Source organism: Ochlerotatus camptorhynchus, unplaced genomic scaffold, assembly GCF_037179485.1.
Source record: "Ochlerotatus camptorhynchus isolate MF236.1 unplaced genomic scaffold, CSIRO-AGI_Acam_v1.1 ptg000357l, whole genome shotgun sequence".
Classification (NCBI taxonomy): domain Eukaryota; kingdom Metazoa; phylum Arthropoda; class Insecta; order Diptera; family Culicidae; genus Ochlerotatus; species Ochlerotatus camptorhynchus.
Window position 1 is genome coordinate 596,081 of NW_027040845.1, and position 19,281 is coordinate 615,361.

At 45.7% G+C, this 19,281-nt stretch overlaps 2 protein-coding genes across 4 annotated transcripts; one reads left to right on the top strand and one right to left on the bottom strand.

Annotated features, from left to right (window-relative positions):
• The first annotated feature begins 1,343 nt into the window (after positions 1–1,343).
• Positions 1,344–5,123, top strand: LOC135709275 (keratin-associated protein 5-5-like). Of its 3 annotated transcripts, XM_065231581.1 has the most exons (6): positions 1,344–1,494; positions 1,578–1,670; positions 3,764–3,877; positions 3,943–4,126; positions 4,241–4,288; positions 5,000–5,123. In XM_065231581.1, the coding sequence occupies exons 2-6, from the start codon at positions 1,617–1,619 to the stop codon at positions 5,074–5,076; spliced, it is 477 nt and encodes a 158-aa protein (XP_065087653.1). In that variant the 5' UTR covers positions 1,344–1,494; positions 1,578–1,616; the 3' UTR covers positions 5,077–5,123. The 3 variants fall into 3 exon arrangements, with proteins under 3 accessions (XP_065087653.1, XP_065087652.1, XP_065087651.1); XM_065231580.1 differs by having other exon boundaries at positions 3,943–4,288; XM_065231579.1 differs by lacking the exons at positions 3,943–4,126; positions 4,241–4,288; positions 5,000–5,123 and adding an exon at positions 3,031–3,607 and having other exon boundaries at positions 3,764–3,853.
• A 356-nt stretch (positions 5,124–5,479) lies between these two features.
• LOC135709276 (uncharacterized) lies at positions 5,480–18,355 on the bottom strand. The gene is made up of 5 exons (XM_065231582.1): positions 17,836–18,355; positions 17,650–17,735; positions 7,804–7,911; positions 6,535–6,614; positions 5,480–6,439 (listed from the first exon to the last, which is right to left on the bottom strand). Exons 1-5 carry the CDS (start codon positions 17,878–17,880, stop codon positions 5,484–5,486), a joined length of 1,275 nt encoding a protein of 424 aa, XP_065087654.1. The 5' UTR covers positions 17,881–18,355; the 3' UTR covers positions 5,480–5,483.
• Positions 18,356–19,281: the final 926 nt, after the last annotated feature.

Genomic DNA, 19,281 nt, shown 5'->3' on the forward strand with positions numbered 1-19,281 from the left:
ATTTGTTTCAATTGTTCAAAGTGTTTGTTTTATGGAAGATTACCCTACCTCATGATGGTGTTTGTTTGCGTGAGTGAGCTAGCAGTTGCCACAAATCGTCGATTGAAGTGATTGTTTACAAAAGCAGATACGTCGATTTGAATTGCTACGTTTGTTTGCTGAGATTCAGCTAAGCATTATCCGCGACTCAGCAATCAAATGTCACTTTTCCTGAGATCTCAGTGAAACTTATTTTTGCCGAGATTTGCACAGCCGAGCTCGGTAGAAAAAAAAACTAAGTGTGTACTTTTGACTAGTTTGTCTCCTTTTCTCCTTCTTATGTTGTCAGAAACGAAGGAACAAAACCACCTAACAGGGGTGGTAGCGTGTGGGAACCCAACGTTAAGTATAATCATATTTACCTACTTTTGGGTGCAACTAACTTACTTTTGGGTAGAATACAAGTGGAAAATTACATACCATTTGCACACAAGTAAACTACTTTGACCCGCTTTACCTACTTTTGGGTTCCTGCACTATAGTGCCGAGATGAGTGAAAAGAACTTACTTTTGGGGACTTTTTCCTTACCGTGTAGACTTCCACGCACTAAGAGGTCTACACGGTAAATGAATCATTTTTGAGCATCATTCACTCAAATTCGCAAAAAACGTTTGTCACTTCTCGAATATGCCGAAAATTTAGAGTCTTTTAGTATACTCCTAGGCTGAGTAAAATTTTAGTCGATTATCTTCATATTCGAGAAGTTTTACTTGGAAAATCTCGGGCAATTTAACTTGTTCGAACGTTCTTGCGCATTTGAGCGAACGAAGCTCAAATATGATTTGGTTTCATTTGCCGTGTGTTCTTTTAGACATGTCTTATTCCGAATGAGTAAAAGTGACTCACCCTCTGAGTAGTTTAATATTCAGTGTGCTCTCAAACCCGCCGGACTGTATGCTTCACGCACCCCACATATCGTGGACACGTTCCATTCGGATTGGAAACGAGTCCGCGCGGACACAGCAAACGCTTACCTGCAACTGACTCGTAACGCCATCTCGCCCTCACATCGTGAACCACAAATGGCAAACGCATCAACGCGAATTAACGCGACGCGCGCGAAAAATCAAACCACGCTTCCCCGCCTGGCTGGGATTCGGTCGAAGATCTCCTCGTCCGCACACGTGGTACCCATGGTGACGAAAAATAACAGTTTTCCAGAGTCAGGTAAAAAAATTCCTCGCTCCAGGAAATCATTCTCAGTTTGAAACTCGAAGCGAACGGACCGTGGAAGACAAAATTCAAAGTGATTAAAAAAAAAACATATAATTTGGAGAAATATTTTACAAAATAGTCGTTCGGAGTCCTCTTGAAGCAACTTTTATTGAAGAAACCTTGGATTAGAAGCAGAAGTTCCGTTGGATACCTCAAGGATTTACGGTGCAGTAGCTGCTGAAGCCGAACAAAGAAGATTTGAAGGCCATCTTTGTGCGGTTGGGAAATCGATTAATTTGGTAAGTACCTACTGGATGGAAGAACCTTCAGGATTGCGAAGCGGATTTTCTACAGCAATTTTTTTTTCTGTGGATCCTTCCAGAATTCTCGCATCAAATCGAAGAAACTTCCATCTACGAAAATGTGCGACCCGTGCTGCTCCCCGTGCGATCCCTGCTATCCCTGTTATCCTTGCGTAAGATGTCACTGTTCCTCTTGTTACAGTCATAGTCACAGTCACAAGTGCGACCACTGTACCCCATCCTGTTGCACCAAGCATCGCTATCGTTTCTGTTATTTGTGCTTACGTCATCACTATTAGGTCTTTTTTTTTGCGCAGGTTACTGACCTATCCCTGGTCCGAAGTGGATCGGGGATTCATTCAGAAGTTTTTATAAAAAACGCCCTCCCTGGCAGCCCTTCCGGAAGCACCCATAAATCAATCAGTTCAAACACACCGCACTCCCTCACCCTCAAAAACCTACCGGAAGGGAATCGGCTCAGGGGAGGCGGGATCGTTAAGTTATTTTTTCGGAAGAGAATTGCAAATCGATACTATTTTGCGATTGCGATTGAAATAGTGTTAGTATTTGGCTCAATGTCGTTTCTCATACCGTTTTGATTTTCCATGAGTTTGAGTGAAACGACTCGGCACCGGGAAGGGGGGTGTACAACATTTTACCCATCACACGAGGTTGTGATTCGGCAGTAAAATCGTTACCTGCCCCCCTGAACCAGCCAACACCTACGATCATCCTTCTCATCACCGATTTGCGCGCTTGCTGAATGTAGTGGGGGAGTCGATGTGAAAATTAGGTTACTACGCTTTGCCGTTTAGGCACATTATTAGCCCTTCAAAGCGGTGGCTAAACCAGAGAGAAATTTAGGTAATGTACTTAGCTTAGTGGATACTTAGTTTTGGAACTCCTACCTTACGTGAGAAATGTAGAAGCGGAACAAGGATATTTAAATCAACTGAACCCTCTCAAAAAAGCTCAAAACTGTGATGCATAAAGTAGCACCTGCCTTCTGGGATTGGTTCTGGAACCAAGTTTCGAACCCCCGAAGTTGGTGATTGTTATCTATAATAGACATTGTTGTGTTTGTTGAATCATTCGACCTTATTGATTTTCCAAATTTAAAGAGATTAATTGGTTTAACCAAGATGGATGATATAACAAGATGATTATTTATGGTAAAACCTTGTTCCACGAGACAAGTTCTAGATGTCCTATCACGCGTTACAAGTTCTTTGGTTCTGCACCCTCGAAAATAACAATTTTGTCGTTGTTAGTCGCCCCGTTCCCCGTCCTATCTGTGCTGGTGGAAGCGCCCGTTGATTGTCTTCGATAGTACCGACACGGTACACAACAGCTGGAATTTACGCCGCAAGGAACCGCAGATCCCGGACATCCGTTACGAAGAAATGTACTGCCAAGGAAGACGAATCTACTAGGTACGTCTCAGCACAGGAGTTCGGGGAACGGGGAACGTACACTAATCAGCTTCATCAATATCATTGCACAACCAACCAATCCTCCTCTATCCTACCCAAGGGTCCCTGTCCTGCTCCGTGCGCTCCGGGTAGCATCTGCGATCCGTGCGTCCCAAAGACCTACGCAGCTCATGATTTGAACTGCATGCCTCAGTGCCCCTCTATCTGTCCTCCGGCACAATGTGGTCCACGGTTCATCACTGTCCAGCAACCTCCGCGGGTTGTAGCCCAGCGAAAGATGATCAACTGCTGCCGTACCGTCGTGGATAAGCATGTCGTCCCTCGCACCAAAACTATAGTGGAACCTAAGATCATCTACCAGCCACGTTGCTACGTCGAACCGTGCATCATCTACCGGAAGCGGGTCGTCCCCGATCCCAAGATCATCTACTACAAACGTATCGTTCCGGATCCGAAGATCGTCTGTACACCACGGACCATCGTGGAACCCAAGGAGATCTGCACTACCATGGTGTGCCAACCAAAGCCGCAAACCGTGCAAATTCCACCACCACCGCAGTATTGCTGCATACCGGCGGGCACCGGATTCACCAAGTCACCGGCCTGCTCCCCGTGCGACCCGGTCTGTCGGCCCAGGCGATGCTAGGTGCCAACACTAGGGAACAGCGTGAGCAAAGGTAAGTGTACAAAGGTGGGCGTACATGGTGGTTGCTCTCACTCACCTTCTTCTGATGACACCATTCCACCCTTGTACCTTGCCTTTCCTCCTAAATCCCCATCAAATTCTTTGATTTCTAATCGCAACTTTTGTTTTTATTTTTAACTTCTCACAGGTCCCCGCTCGGGGTTGCAAGAGTCGTGAGCTACGGGGAGGACTCCTCATTGCCAACTGTGAATGTCTAAAACGGAACGGTCTCCAGCACGATTGTCCTCGTTCGGAGTGTCAGGTAGGATTGCCTCTTTTTGATCCTTGCTTTAAACTCAATCTAAAATGATTATTCCTCTCCACCAGGGAAAGTCATGCTGCCTCACCAAACCGGAAGCCACCTGTTGTCCGTCGACGTACGCTCGCCGCTTCCGCAATGTCACCATGGGCAACAAGAGCAATCCCGTCTGTCCGAAGCGTTGCCGTGTGTCGACCGTTGGAAGCGGATGTAACCCGTGCGGAATCGATTGCTTCTCGTGTCCACCACCCTGTGGGCCTTGTGGCCCATGCGGACCTTGCGGTCCGGTCTGTGATCCCTACTGCGGTCCTGTGTGCGATCCTAGCTGCCCCCCGATTTGTGATCCGTGCGCCTATGTACCTCAAGGCGACTGTGGACCATGCGGAGCACCGACACCAAACTGCATGCCATGCTGTGAGTAGATTTTTTTGCTCTAGTCTTTTGATTTCTGCTTCTAGTATAGAGAGTCTAGGTTAGGGGAGGAGCGGACTGACGGGTTTTGAGCCAATCGAGGAGTGCCTATCTTGATTGCATTGGCAGTGTTGCTAAAACTAAATTTAAAAGAAAATACGGCATAGGTTGCCGCTCCTCTCTTAGGCCGCTGCCATGCTGATGCGGAAAGCGAAACGTTGCGTGGCGCGTGCAAAGGAATTTTTATTATTTGATTATTTCTTACGTTCGATTTCAAGATTCGTTCGACGCTTCGCTTCGCGTTCCGCGTCAGCATGGCAGCGACCTTATACTAGACTCCCTCTAGTTTAAAACATTTCCAATTTAGGTAGGGGAAGTGCACTGCCGGTAGACGCATAATTGTCCCATGTGCTATGAAGTTTCATTTACATATGGGACAATTATGCTTCCAGCGGCAGTGCACCAGTTATGGCACTAATTAAAGATTGCTCCAGTTTTGGCATGTAGCAGTCCTGCCCTATGTGATTTAAAAGGGAAACAGGTGGCTAAATAACGGGTGTCACTACACGGTGATCACTTTAGTTTTCATCGTGAACTGACCCCAGGGGCTTATTACGGATGTCAATTCACGGTGAAAACTTGTCACTTCGAATAGGTACACTGAAACCCGAGCAGACGCATATCTAACACAGCTTCTCTTTCAACCCGTTCCAGACGATCCCTGCACGCCCAGCATTCCACCGCCATGCGGAGACTTGTGTCCACCCTATGCTGCCTGTGGACCATGCTAGCCGTTTCGTTTCGATCCCTCCTAACACCCTCCACCCAGCACCAAATAGTCCAGCTCATCCTGCATAAACCATATTTAGTGCCAATCACCTGGCCCTGGCCGTTCGTTACCGTATGTGTTTTTAGCGCCACGCTGCCCCATCATTGCGCGCCCACAAGCAACATAAACACCCATCGATGAATAAGCGCTAATTTACTGCAACCTAAAACTAGCCAACTTGTATAGGTAATCCACGTGCACCAGATAACTAACACCTTTGTCACAAAGCAAACCAGATAAATCAATAAAGTTGTTTCTACCGAACCGGATTCCTTCCTGTGTTGGCCTTCTTTTCTAATTCTGAAAAATTGTTTGTGGAAAAAATATTTTATTCAGAAAATCTATAAACTACCATTGAAAAGGCCTATTCTAAACCATGGTATTCAATCCAATAATGGGCTGACTTTTACTTCGCAGTCGGTCGTCCCACTTCTTGGCAGCATTCGCCACGTATCCGGGCTTAATGGGAATGTCCGGTTCATCGCTGCCTTGTCCGATCCGCTTGCCCGGTAAGCTTCTCTGCGAGCAGTTACACCCACTACAACTGGATCCCGATCCGGATCCGTGCTGCGTCGGTGAACTAATTGGTTTCGCTGGAGGCGGTGGCCGTGGGCGAGGTTTCATTTGTACCACATCTGTGTCGAATTTATCCGCCGGAACGTAAGTGCTTCTTCGAGAAGGGGAAATTTCTTCTAGAAACGATTCGTTGTCATGATAGGAAGGTGCTTTCGGCGACTGTTGGCGACCGGAGTGCGACCCGGCATCACGAAAGTCTCGTCGATCACGGTATTCGTACCGAGGTAAGTATTGGATCTCCTTACCAGCTATCCGACGACTCTCTTCCGGTGCTCGCACATGGGAAAACACTGGAGTTTGCACCGAGGGAAGTACTTTGCGTTCCACGATTGATTCTGTGCTGTATCCAAGCCCTTCACCGATGCTTTCAAGGTAACTCTGCCGTCTGGATTCGGATTTCCGATAGCTCCTCCGGTCCGGTTCATCCCGATCGTTAGAATCCACGAACCGACGGCGATCCGGGTCGTTCATGTCTTGGTATCGGTCCTGTCCCGATATGAGGTAGACCGGAGATTCCGTATCGGTTGAAACGTCCTTCTTCAGTGTGCCCTTCTCGGTTTCCGAGCCACGGGAAACGTTGGTCATGGAGGACGTATCTGTTTGAGTCATGTGAGCGGTCATACGGGCCAACGGGTCGGCCAAATCGATAACGAACAGTATCGCCACCAGGAACGATAAACAACCCAGTATGATTGCGTTGTCATGGAGGTCCGGGTGTACTTGGTCTATTGAGGCAAAAACCAGGCCACCTGCCGAAGGGCGATAAAAAACAAAAGTTGGCCATGGTCAGTTCGGGAATTTCGAGTTCTAGTGCGAAACGTCAAGGCCATTCGGAATTACGTACCAGCGGCAAAAAACAGCAACGTTCCCAAAGTAAGCACAATCTTTTCGAACAGAGTCGGTCTGGATTTAGCGTCCACGCATCTGAAAAAAAACATGAATCGGCATTATTCAAACGAAGCTGACATTGAAACGCTAAGGATATAGATCTACTGTGCACCACGCGTCTCCATTGGTAATTTCTAGGTCATGGCAAATTGTCACCGCGCTTGTGTATGCAGCCTATTATTCCGGTCAATTATATTAGCGAGGCGTTTGTATGCTCTTTAGGAAAACGGCATTATCATTCATAAGGGGTTAGGTAAATGTTATTTGTTTGACGAATAAATTGATCTCGTGTTGGGTTATTAACTTGGAAGTGCCAAAACAATGGGCCATGTGTCATACACGCGTCATTCGAATGCAGATTATTTAGGAGCTTGTCGTTGTTTGCTCCGTTCATATTCATTCATGTGCCAATGAAGCCTATTCTGCGCCGCGAGTGAGGTGACAAAAGTCGAGTGACTCTCCACTTGTGACTTGTGTCACTTTACTCGCGGCGCAGAATAAGGGCAATGAGGCATGGTTAGATTCTGAACACATCAGCCATATTCTCGTTTTCGTTGGAAAAGTTTTGTTTTGTATGGAAAATACGGAATGTAAACGAGAATATGGATGTATTTATCATTCAATACGAACTACTGGTATGTTGGAATCCAAAACGAACTGCTGGTGGTATGCTGGTTGAGTAGGTATGACTAGCGAATTTGATTTTCATTACCACGCGAGAATCCATCTCGGCAGACTTCAGTAGGGTCATGAACGAACCGAAACCAAAACAAACGAAGCTGTTATGTACCTCTATGTGATCCGCTACCGACTCTACTGTAACGTAATAAAGCTTAACGACTTGTTCCAAGCAAACGCGGGGCACGCCGCACTAACAGAGCGGCATCAACGCCACAGAGGAAATAACTTTGAAGGGGACGGGTGGGAAACTCAAAGCGTCCACCGTCGTCATCGTCGTCGTCTGTTTTGTGGGAAAGCGACAAAATCAATTGTCTTTCCAAGAGTCGCATGTTAGTAGATGCACATTCGTATGATGATGTTAATTCCCAGCCAACCAAGGGCCAAGAGCAAGTACATGCAAGACTTTTTGTTATTTTTCATGGATTGTATTCTTTTCTCTACTACCGGTTAGTCATAAGTGCGATGCTATATGCTGATTCACGCTTCTCTGCACAGGAGACACGAAGTATGGATAGATTAGCGGATCTTAATCGTTTTTACTGACCTTGTGATTAGCATTAGTGCTATGACAATTGTGTAGCCACCGTAAACGATATTTGTAAATGCATTGCCACCGCTGCTCCAGGTGACGTTGTGTATCAGACTCCATTCTCTGAAACAAAAAATCAAAACAAAAATGGTTCAGATCGATCTCGATTTTGACATGCTTCGTTAGTTAGTTAGGCTCAAGAGCCTGAATTTATAAAGAAATGACATGTAAAAATTGGAACAATCGATTATCTGTCAATGTTATAGGTAAAATTATTCCAATCGAGCAGAGGACCTGTCAAATGGATAAGATGTCGCCTCTTTACCCAATGCAGTATGTTTAAGTTAGGCCCTAGGTTAGGCCTATTCTGCGCGGCATGTGAGGTGAGGTGACTTGCTGTCACTAGTGAACGAACAATTCTAGATAAAGCTGGAATTAGGGCGCAACAGCTTTTGTAAACAATGACTTCTCTTGATGATTTCTTGAAATTCAAGGGTCGCCCACGCAAACCAACATCCTCATTGGGTAGGGAAAGACTTTGGCTCCGATGGTTATGTTGGTCTGCGTGGGCGTGCCTTGAATTCCTAGAAATCATCGATAGAAGTCATTGTATACAAAAGCTGTTACGCCCTAATTCCAGCTCTATCTAGTATTCTACCTCACCTCGGGTGAGGTGTCTCTTCATTTGATTTGCAAGGAGACTCACCTCATCCGAGGTGACAATTGTCACTTCACCATGGGGGTTATTCCGAGAGTCGAAGTGACTTTTGTCACTAGTGAAGTGAGAAAAGTCAAGTCGTGGTGACGTGACTCTCCATTTGATTTGCACAGAGTATCACGTCACCACGACGTGACCAAAATATTACCCCCTCCCTCCTTTCGCACTGTTTTTTTTCCTTAAACTAATAGAGTTCTCTACCACCGTTAGTATTAGTGAGCAGTTTTACTAATACAAGCGTTTTACTGGTTGAAAATAAAAAACAAACCGCTGTCAAGTCGAACACTTTGACAGCTGATTTCGTGGTTGAAAATAATAAACAAGTCGATTTTACACGGCTACACTAGCCACGTTGTATTGGTGAAATCTTGCGGCAAGAAGTCAATGCATTGCTTGTCACAGAATCCCACAGATGTGCGCATTTATCCAGACCTAAGACAAGACAGGACATCTGGATTCATTTTATTCTTCTTCACAGGTTTTTCATTCGCTCCTGCAGTTTCTGTTGAACATTATCCGCAAATCAATACAAACTTTTCGGAAAGTAATGTTGTACTCGTTTAAGGTGATAACTTAAGTCCACAAATGGACTACAGTAATGTCCCGATTTTGTCAGCCCCCTGATGAATTTAGGGCTGACAAAAACGGGACACTGACAAAATCGGGACATTTTTTTGCGCTTAATTTTTTAACATAATATCTTTAAATGCTGTTTTATAATGCAAGATGTATGTTTTAGGAATCATTCAATATATACGAGCCCATTTAGGGGGGCGGGGGGAGCTGGAATTTCAAACTTTTCGTAAGTGTCATATAAGGAAAGACATCTTACATTGATGGTGTGGGGGGGGGGGGGGTGTCTAAATGGACTTAGGTAAGAATTGAATGGCCACTCAATGCATATGTGGTTAAGCATTTTCTGTAAGAACAACAATAATAATACATAGTGCATAATAAAGACTTGCATATGCCCCATAGACCCCATATTAAAATTCTCTGAATGAAATTTGTAGAGGTTTTCTCTCTCTCTCTCTCTCACACACACACACACACACACACACACACACACACACACACACACGCACACACACACACACACACACACACACACACACACACACACACACACACACACACACACACACACACACACACACACACACACACACACACACACACACACACACACACACACACACACACACACACACACACACACACGCACACGCACACACACACACACACACACACACACACACACACACACACACACGGAAACGGAGAAGCGAACGTGTTCGCAAGGAGCGGGATATTGCAGAGATCACCAGTGCCGAACCTGGGGGCCACTGCGAGTTTCAGCAGCAGCAGTAAGTCTCAAGAAGAGCAGCCAGGCGTTGGGCTAAGCCAGATATTCACACCGATATCCAGCAGTAGCAAATCTCAAGAACTGCAGCTCGGGAGAACCAAAATGACGGAGGTCAGGAGGAAGATCGATGAACTCTATGTGTTCGTAAAGGATAAAAACAACGTACACAAAAAGATCAAGCAACTTGTGACTGGAATCAAATCCGGCATAACAGTGGCAAAGCGGGAATTCCAAGAGTGGAGAAAAAGAGCTGAAAATTCCGAAAAGGCTCTCCTGGAGGCCAAGGAGAGCATAAGACTGGCTAAAGCACATGAGACGCCAAAGGGACCCACAAATCCACGTCCTGAAAAGAGAGAAAGGGACACACGCCAGGAGATGAGGAGGAGCCCAAAAAACGCAAGGACGAGGAAGGCATCAAGGAGATGGGAGAAAACGGTGGGTGGCGTAAAGTCGAGAACCAGAAGGAGAGGAAGAAAAAACAAAAAGAAGATGAAGTTTTGAAGAAGGAAGAGGAAGTGAGGAAGAAGGAAGACAGGAAGAATAAGGAGAAGCCTAGGCCTCAGAGGGATAGAAGCAAGGGTGACGCTCTGGTTGTTGAGGCGAAGGACAAAACATCCTACGCAGCACTTCTCCGGAAAGTGAGAGAGGATCCGGAGTTGAAACAACTAGGCGAGAACTTGGTGAAAACCAGGCGAGATGCTATTTGAGCTGAAAAGGGATCCTACGGTTAAGAGCGCAGCTTTTAAGGAGCTCATCGAAAAATCTCTTGGCGGGACGGCGAACGTAAGAGCCTTATCCCAAGAGTCAGTGGTCGACTGCAGGGATTTGGACGAGATCACAACAGAAGACGAGTTGAAAAGTGCGCTGAAGGTGCAATGCAACCTGGGAGACGTACCGATGGCAATTCGGTTGAGGAAAGCGTATGGTGGCACGCAGACGGCGTCGATACGACTTCTTTCGGACGCAACTAACGAGCTGCTGAAGACAGGCCGAATCAAAGTTGAGTGGTCAGTATGCTTGTTGAAAGCTATTCCTCGGGTATCTAAGAAAATGGAGAGATGCTACAAATGCATGGGCTTCGGTCACCAGGCGAGAAACTGCACAGGCCCTGACAGATCTGATCTGTGTAGGAAATGCGGAGAGAAGGGGCACGTTGCAAAGACTGTACAAAGCAACCGAGGTGCATGCTCTGCAAAAAGGAGGACGGAAACGGCCATGTGACGGGAAGTTTCAGGTGCCCAGAGTTCAAGAAGGTGATGGCAGGCCACCAGTAATGGAGGTAATCCAAATAAACCTCAATCATTGCGACATTGCTCAGCAACTGTTTTGGCAGTCGACAACAGAAATAAAGTGCGACGTTGCAATCATTGCGGAACCGTATCGAGTCCCTCCCGATAACGGTAACTGGGTGGCGGATAGAGCTGGGATGGCTGCTATACAAGTTATGGGCAGATACCCCATTCAAGAAGTGGTTGCGAGCTCATACGAAGGTTTCGTTATCGCCAAAATCAACTGAATCTTCATGTATAGTTGTTACGCACCCCCCAGATGGGCGATGGAGAAGTTCCATGAGATGCTGGATGGACTTACCGAAGAGCTGATCGGACGACGACCGGTAGTCATCGGAGGAGACTTCAATGCTTGGGCAGTGGAGTGGGGAAGCAGATGTTCCAATGCACAGTCTGCTGGAAGCTCTGGCAAAACTGGAAGATATGCTGGCCAATAAAGGCACCAGCAGCACTTTTCGCAGAGATGGCCGGGAATCCATTATCGACGTTACTTTCTGCAGTCCGTCGCTGATGGCAAACATAGATTGGAGAGTGTGCTAAGGATATACCCATAACGACCATCAGGCGATACGATATGGCATCGGCCAACGGAATACTGTGGCAGTACGGAGGACGAGAACTGGAGACCGAATGTGGAACTTCGTGTGGGCTGGAGTTCCACATATCTAAATGCGAACGAGCTGACAGAAACGTTAGTGAGAGCATGTGACACGACCATGCCGAGTAAACTGGAGCCGAATAACAGACGGCGTCCAGTCTACTGGTGGAACGAGGCACTTAGCACTCTCCGCGCTAGTTGTCTCAGAGCCAGAAGACGTGTTCAGAGAGCAGGAACGGAAGCAGACAGAGAGGGACGAAGAGTAGTGTTTCGAGCGGCCAGGGCTGCACTTAAACGAAAGATTAAGCAGAGCAAGTCGAACTGTTTTAAGGAGCTGTGTCGAGATGCTGATGCCAACCCCTGGGGCGACGCATACCGAGTCGTGGTGGCGAAGATCAGAGGTCCAACGATGCCCGCTGAAATGTGCCCAGGGAAGCTGAAAGTCATCGTGGAAGGACTTTTCCCGAAGCACGACCCAACAACCTGGCCACCTACACCGTACGGAGAAGGAGAGGGAGATAACGTCGAAGTCACCAACGAGGAACTCGTAGCAGTGGCGAAAGGATTGAAGGTGAAGAAAGCTCCCGGTCCGGATGGAGTCCCCAACGTAGCGTTGAAAGCGGCGATCCAGTCATCCCCGGACATTGTCCCTGACAGGTGGAAGATACAGAAGCTAGTGTTGCTGCCTAAACCAGGAAAACCGCCGGGGGATCCAGCATCGTACAGTCCTATATGCCTGCTGGATACACTCGGAAAACTCTTGGAGAGGAGGCCATCCTAAACAGGCTGACGAAATACACGGAGATTGAGCACGGATTGTCGGAGAGGCAGTTCGGATTCCGGAAAGGGAGATCGACGGTGGATGCAATTCGGACAGTGGTCGAGAGAGCTGAGAAGGCGTCCAAACAGAAGCGGGGAGGAGATCGATATTGCGCCGTGATAACGATCGACGTCAAGAATGCGTTCAACAGCGCCAGCTGGGAGGCCATCGCCGAAGCACTGCATATAATGAGGGTCCTTGACTACCTGTGCAGTATCCTGAGAAGTTATTTCCAGAACCGGGTTCTGGTCTACGAGACAGACATGGGACTGAGATCGATTAGGATCACAGCGGGAGTTCCACAAGGCTCCATCCTTGGTCCAACGCTCTGGAATGGAATGTACAACGGCGTGCTAACGCTGAAACTGCCCAAAGGAGTTGAGATCGTTGGCTTTCCAGACGACGTCGTCTTGACGGTAACAGGCGAGACGCTGGAAGAGGTGGAAGTGTTGTCAACCGAGGCAATCGACATGATTGGTAACTGGATGCAAGGAGCGAAGCTGCAGATAGCCCACCACAAAACGGAAGTGTTATTGGTCAGTAACTGTAAAGCGGTACAGCGGGCAGAAATTACCGTCGGGGAGCACACCATAGCCTCGAAGCGTGTGTTAAAATACCTGGGAGTGATGATCGATGACCGGCTAAACTTCAACAGCCACGTCGAATATGCCTGTGAGAAGGCTTTAAAGGCCATCAACGCGATAGCTAGAATCATGCCGAACAACGCTGGTCCAAGCAGTGGCAAGAGGTGTCTTCTGGCCACCGTGTCATCATCGATACTGAGATATGGAGGTCCAGCCTGGGGTCCAGCGCTGGAAACGAAGCAGAACCAAAGGAAACTGAGCAGTACGTTCGGGCTCATGGCCATGCGAGTCGTGAGTGCGTACAGAACCATCTCGTCGGAAGCAGTATGCGTTATCGCCGGTATGATCCCAATCGGCATCACCCTGGCGGAAGACAGCGAGTGCTACAGGTGGAGAGAAGCCGGAAGAGTACGGAAAGTTGTGAGGGCTAAGTGGCAACAGGAGTGGAACACGACGGAGAACGGTAGATGGACACATAGACTAATACCGATTCTTGCGACCTGGGTGAACAGAAAACACGGAGAAGTCAATTTCCACCTAACGCAGTTCCTGTCTGGCCACGGCTGCTTCAGGAAATACCTGCATCGGTTCGGACACGCAGCGTCACCCCTCGGTCCGGAGTGTGGCAACGTCGATTAAACGCCGGAGCATGTGGTCTTCGACTGTCCAAGGTTCGAGGCAGTGCGAACGGAGATGCCCGTCCTTAACGTGGAGAATGTCGTCGTTGAAATGTGTCGAGGAGGACACTTGGAATTCCGTCAGTAGGGCAATCACGCAGATTATGTCGGAGCTGCAGCGTAAATGGAGAGAAGAGCAGCGATCAAGCAACGCCAACTAGCGCTGAGAGTACAACAAGTGCATGAGCACAGCCACCCCCCGAAGTAGTCGCTTCACAGTGGTCCCGGGGGGATCCAGGCAGAGGAGAGAGTAAGGAATGGGTTTTAGTGGAGTTGGAGTGGATACCACACCGTGCCAACTTCACTACAGGCCAGGCTTCTTGAAGCTTTCCTAAACCTTACTATAAAAAAACACACACACACATGCATAACGTACATAATTTTCAACTAGCCCCTCAACCCTCCTCCCCCCTGCTTCGATCTTGCCACCACTGCAGATTTAATTCTCGAAAAATGTCATTATTGAGCTCGATAATCAATAAAATACGAATACGACTGTACAAAACAGTCCACCTCAACCAAAACTAATTGAATCATATAGGCTGACAAAATCGTGGGTAGACAAAATCGGGGGTAAACAAAATCGGGGGCTGACAAAATCGGGTCACCACTGTATTTCAACCAAATGTTTAAACATAAAAAAAAAATCAGCAAATAAACGTAAATTTTACTACTACTACTAACAGACATACAGAAGAACCATGACGTGAAAAAAGATCATAAATTCGCGTCTTTCTGCTGAACGCTAAGATTTACCAACTTGTTGAAAGAAGGAGTTGAGCTTGAGCTTGAGCTTGATTGACCGCCCACGGTTGCTACTCTGTTACTGCCAGATCAGCTGTAATTACACAGCGAACCAATAGACGATGCTTGGGACTAGCAATCATCCTCAATGTGTAAAAACTGGTGATCTTAAATTAGGTAATACCAGCGCCGGCCGCGCCCGAACACAGGTCAAGAAAGGAAGGGGAAGGATTGTGTTGACATGAAACTCGCTTTGATGGAAGCCGAGAACACCTCTGCACTTCCACGAGGAATCACTGGGATGTTGGATAAGAGGGTTGGGTTTGCAGCAGGGTTCGTTTTGGTAAACGATAAGCTGAATTGATGTCCTAATGATCATATAACGCGAAGGAGCTTGGGACTAAACCCACGGTCTTCTGCTCAGTAAGCAAAAACGTTTGCCACTAGGCAGACGAGCACCTTTTTAATCACCGAGTTGCTGTTATTACCATTTAGTCATATTAACAAATAAAACGATTGACGGATCTTGAATGTGGATGGGCCTGAGATTAGACTCATGATGTTCTGCTCAGTAAGCAAAAACGGTTGCTCTAAGGCCACCGAGCCCCTCATATCACATAATACCGTTGCTCAAATTTGTGTATACATTCAAATCCGGAACCAACGACAACAACGAGTTTCGCAAAATACACGATACACAAGCGATTTTACCATAAATCTGACCTGGGACCGCGTTTTTCTGCTCAGTAAGCAGGCCACTGTAACCATCGATCTTTCAAATCCGAAAACTAAAAACTACGAAAAAGTACTTAGGCCTTCATTAAGTTCCACTTTCACGCGACGTTCAATGTTTCAATTTGCTCTTTACGTATTGTTCAGGCTATAAATAGGCCCTTTTCAAAAGTTACGCGAGAACAAAAGGCATAACGACAACAAAGGCATAAGCAACGATGGATTGTTGAACTTTGCTGGCTCCGGTGGTGTAGTGCACAGCAAAAAAAAATGTAATAACGATCTGTCTCTGTCTTATCTCAAATACAAAATGCCAATGGTATGAATGTATCTATATATAACTTGGAAATGACGTACAATCAAATAAACCCGTAACCCACTCACTTGGTCAGGCTTCAGAATCGTCCAGTGGGCAGTGCGCTCTACACTCCAAGTTCCCTTTTTTCAAATTTACCGCAAATTTGATATTTTACCCATTGCGTGTTGATTAGTCACAATGAAACATTGTGACAGAAGTTGAGGTTACTAGTGTATTAAATAATCTAGGTCCTATTTAGGATTATCCTATCCTATCCAAATCTGGCCAACGCCCACCCTAAACCTAAACCTGTTCTAATCCACCTGAAATGACTAACGAATGGAAGACTTTGACTACCCAGCCATGCAATAGTCTCGTTCCGTGCCTTATGGCAACTTGATGATTCTATTGCGCTCATCTTCTGGCACCACCCAGGGGAGACTTGGTCCTGTACCCAATGCTTAACTTATCTCCATTCCACTCAACTACTCGCAATTTCGTGTGATATAGTGGGCGGAATATTATTATATGAGACAATTCAATGCAGACGTCTTTCCAAATTTGGCAGATCGACAGGTAATCGATGAGTTACCACGATAGTTGCTATTCAACAACTCGACAACGTCCCATCGTCAACACCTGCTATGAGAATTTCCCATAGCAGACGCCAACGAAATGACGTCATCGAGCTATCGATCAACTACCCTGGTTATCGCCTGGTACCTTATAGCACGATGCTAGGAGGCGAACCGGAAGAATCGATGAGCTACCTCCCCCTTCTTGTTGAAAGAAGGAGTTTAACGAGAAAAACTAAAAAGGGGACGAGCTTTAGCTGGATGGACACTGATATTCTGCGGCCTTCCAACCCGTCGCAGACACCAATTGGGCCGAGTCCAGGGCTGACAAATGTCATTTTCAATGAAAGATCTCACGCGTTATTTACAGAGATATTTCTGTCACAATCATCGGATGAGAAAACGATGATAGAGATTTTCTTCAAAATCTCATCGAATTTTTCGTCATGACAAAAACGTGACAGTGTTGTGATCATCGTAATTACTAGTTACTTATACCGAGAAAATCGTAATAATATATTCACTCTACCGATTACATACGGTTACTTGCTTGATTTAATCTAAATCAGTTAGAAATGTAGATGTAAAAACCGCTTAAGAATTATTCTCACGAGTCCTGGATCATTGGAAAATGACAAGAAAACTAATGATCGGTCGTTTCGTCTCGTAATATTGAGAGGACCAGTTTTCTCATTGTCACATGACGGCCGTGATATTTACCAGCTCTGGCCGAGACTCTTGCGAGTGCCCAATCATTGAATCAAAGAATATGGGGTTGTCCGGTCCGATTTGCTGATCCAGCTGCCTCCACGTCACCATCATCTTCCAAAGGTTTTAAGCCTGTACTACCATCGACCCTTTTCAGGGCCACCAATATTTTCCAAAAGATTTAAATTTCTGAACATTTCCCAACTAAAATTCATTTCAAAAGGTTCTTTTCAGGGCAATCATAGTCATAATAAAGAGTATAAACAGAGAGGACCCCGCTCAAATTCCTATTCCTACAAAAAACACAAGCTTCTGCTGCAGTTAACATTTATTACATATAGATTTTTGAAATTCACGGATTTTTTTTCCGGTGATTTTGAATTCCTGGCCTTTCACAGATTTCCCGGTTTTTTGGTCACCGTGTATGCGTGAGGGCTTGTATTCCTTTTTACGCAAGCAGACGAAAATATGGACGTTTTATAAAATATCTCATATTTTTACATGTGTGATATATGACGTTCCATTTGTGTGCAATATATTGAACTGAAATATACATTAATTTGTGTTGTGTAAGCTATGAATTAATATTTATGGAAATCGATATAAGTACTTCAATTTCCATCAGTAATGTAAAGTTAAAAACGCTCGCAGCAAATCGCAAGTTATAGTGCTTGTTTTAAATCGTTTCTAATTATTCTGTTTATAGCAAATGAAGTGAATAAATTTTATAACTAAGATCATATCCGTCTTACCTAGATAATTTCTGATTCCGCACGAACACTCGCCGTGACTCATGGTCGGTGATGATTTTGGTGATTATACACGCAACACATCCCAACTGCAATGGAAAGCAATAGTCACAATTAATTTTCGCCCCTTCCTCCTATCCATTTTCAACGGATCACTTCAGCTTTGTGCACAAAATACAATCCACTTACTAATTCGAGAAACTTAATAAATATTCTGGATGCCGGCTTAACCATATTGCGTGTGCTTCGGTTTTTCGTTGAACACAGTAAAAATATAATAACATATACTCTAATACTCTAAACGATGGAAATCTATCGGATTCACTACACTGATGGTACCCCCTTCACCTCAAAGCACTCAAATGACACTTATTTTCATCCAAACTCTTCGTAACGGGCGATCGGTTCACTTGGTGTCATTGTTTCGCACATTCTACCCCCGGGAAAGGCAATAGTTTCACTTTCATTTTTGCATTTCTTATCGCATGAGCAAGACACAATTTTCACACTTGGCAATCGACGCGACACGACAGTCAATTTTTCCGACGCTCTTTTTCGGCGTTCCGTTCCGTTCCGTTCCGTTCGACGGTTAAACAATAAATAATTTTCCATGCGCCGTTTAGAGCTTTTCGCGCTCGGTCCCAAACAGGTTCGGACTTCAGCAGAGAGGGGTCCCTTCAGTATTTAGCGTTCACAGGTTAGGTAGGTAGAGGTACATGCTGATAGACGATGGATGATAGTAATCAAAGACGCTTCTAAACAATACCTCTTTTCACGCGCGTACTTACACACATGCCGAGTTACTGCCGCTGGCTGAGTAGCTCCTATGGGCTTCTAAGCGAGTGAATATATGCAACACGTTGAATACAAAACGATTCGGTTGTAACTACTTTCGGTTGCTGCGGTAGGGTGGCTTGGGTGGAGTGGGTTGAATTGTAGTAGAAGTTCATAGTGGAAACATCTAAGACGGGCCCTAGTGCATATAGTGTTTAGAGCTAACTTCACTTGATAATTTGTGAGTGCTGTATGAATGAAGTGCATTCTGTGATAAAAAAACTACCTTCGGCTAGGAAGCACACCTTATGCTAATTGCTGAGAATGTACTTAGAACAAGCTGTGGATGTTCGGCGTATGTACCACGGAACAAGTTGGCTGTAATTGTGTACTTTGCATTATGTGGCCCCTAGGTGAATCACCAGCAGCGGTGACGAGCTTTGTGACTATGGTACTGCATGTGTATAAGAGGACACATTCTTTCGGTTTAACACAAAAAATAAAAGTGGTATTTAAAAAAACCAAAGATGGTAGAATTTATGTACGATAAATACAAGGTTGTTACGAGAAATTTGAAATAAAATTCGCGCTAAATCCACCCAAACATCGTAACATATCAAATGATATCGAAATTGCATTTAACAGAACTATTGATTTATTTATGCTTACACAAATGGAGAGAGATTAGCCCGAATGTCACACCAAATCGTATGAATAAAAAGAACGCACCTTATTGTGTTTTACCTGGCTTTTAGCCTCTGCAGTCTTTTTGCAGCTAAGGCAGAGGGTTTCTTGGCTAAAGTTGTACATTTAATAATATTGAGAAATATTGCCCTTGAGACCTAAAATTTACAAAATGCA

Excerpts from the sequence above, each read along its gene's own strand:
- LOC135709275 (XM_065231579.1), top strand. The coding sequence starts at position 1,617 with ATGTGCGACCCGTGCTGCTCCCCGTGCGATCCCTGCTATCCCTGTTAT. Across the intron at positions 1,671-3,030 it reads GCTATCCCTGTTATCCTTGC|GGTCCCTGTCCTGCTCCGTG; the intron begins GTAAGATGTCAC and ends ATCCTACCCAAG.
- LOC135709276 (XM_065231582.1), bottom strand. The coding sequence starts at position 17,880 with ATGGTTAAGCCGGCATCCAGAATATTTATTAAGTTTCTCGAATTA. Across the intron at positions 17,736-17,835 it reads TTATTAAGTTTCTCGAATTA|TTGGGATGTGTTGCGTGTAT; the intron begins GTAAGTGGATTG and ends TTTCCATTGCAG. Across the intron at positions 7,912-17,649 it reads CGGAATCAGAAATTATCTAG|AGAATGGAGTCTGATACACA; the intron begins GTAAGACGGATA and ends TTTTTGTTTCAG.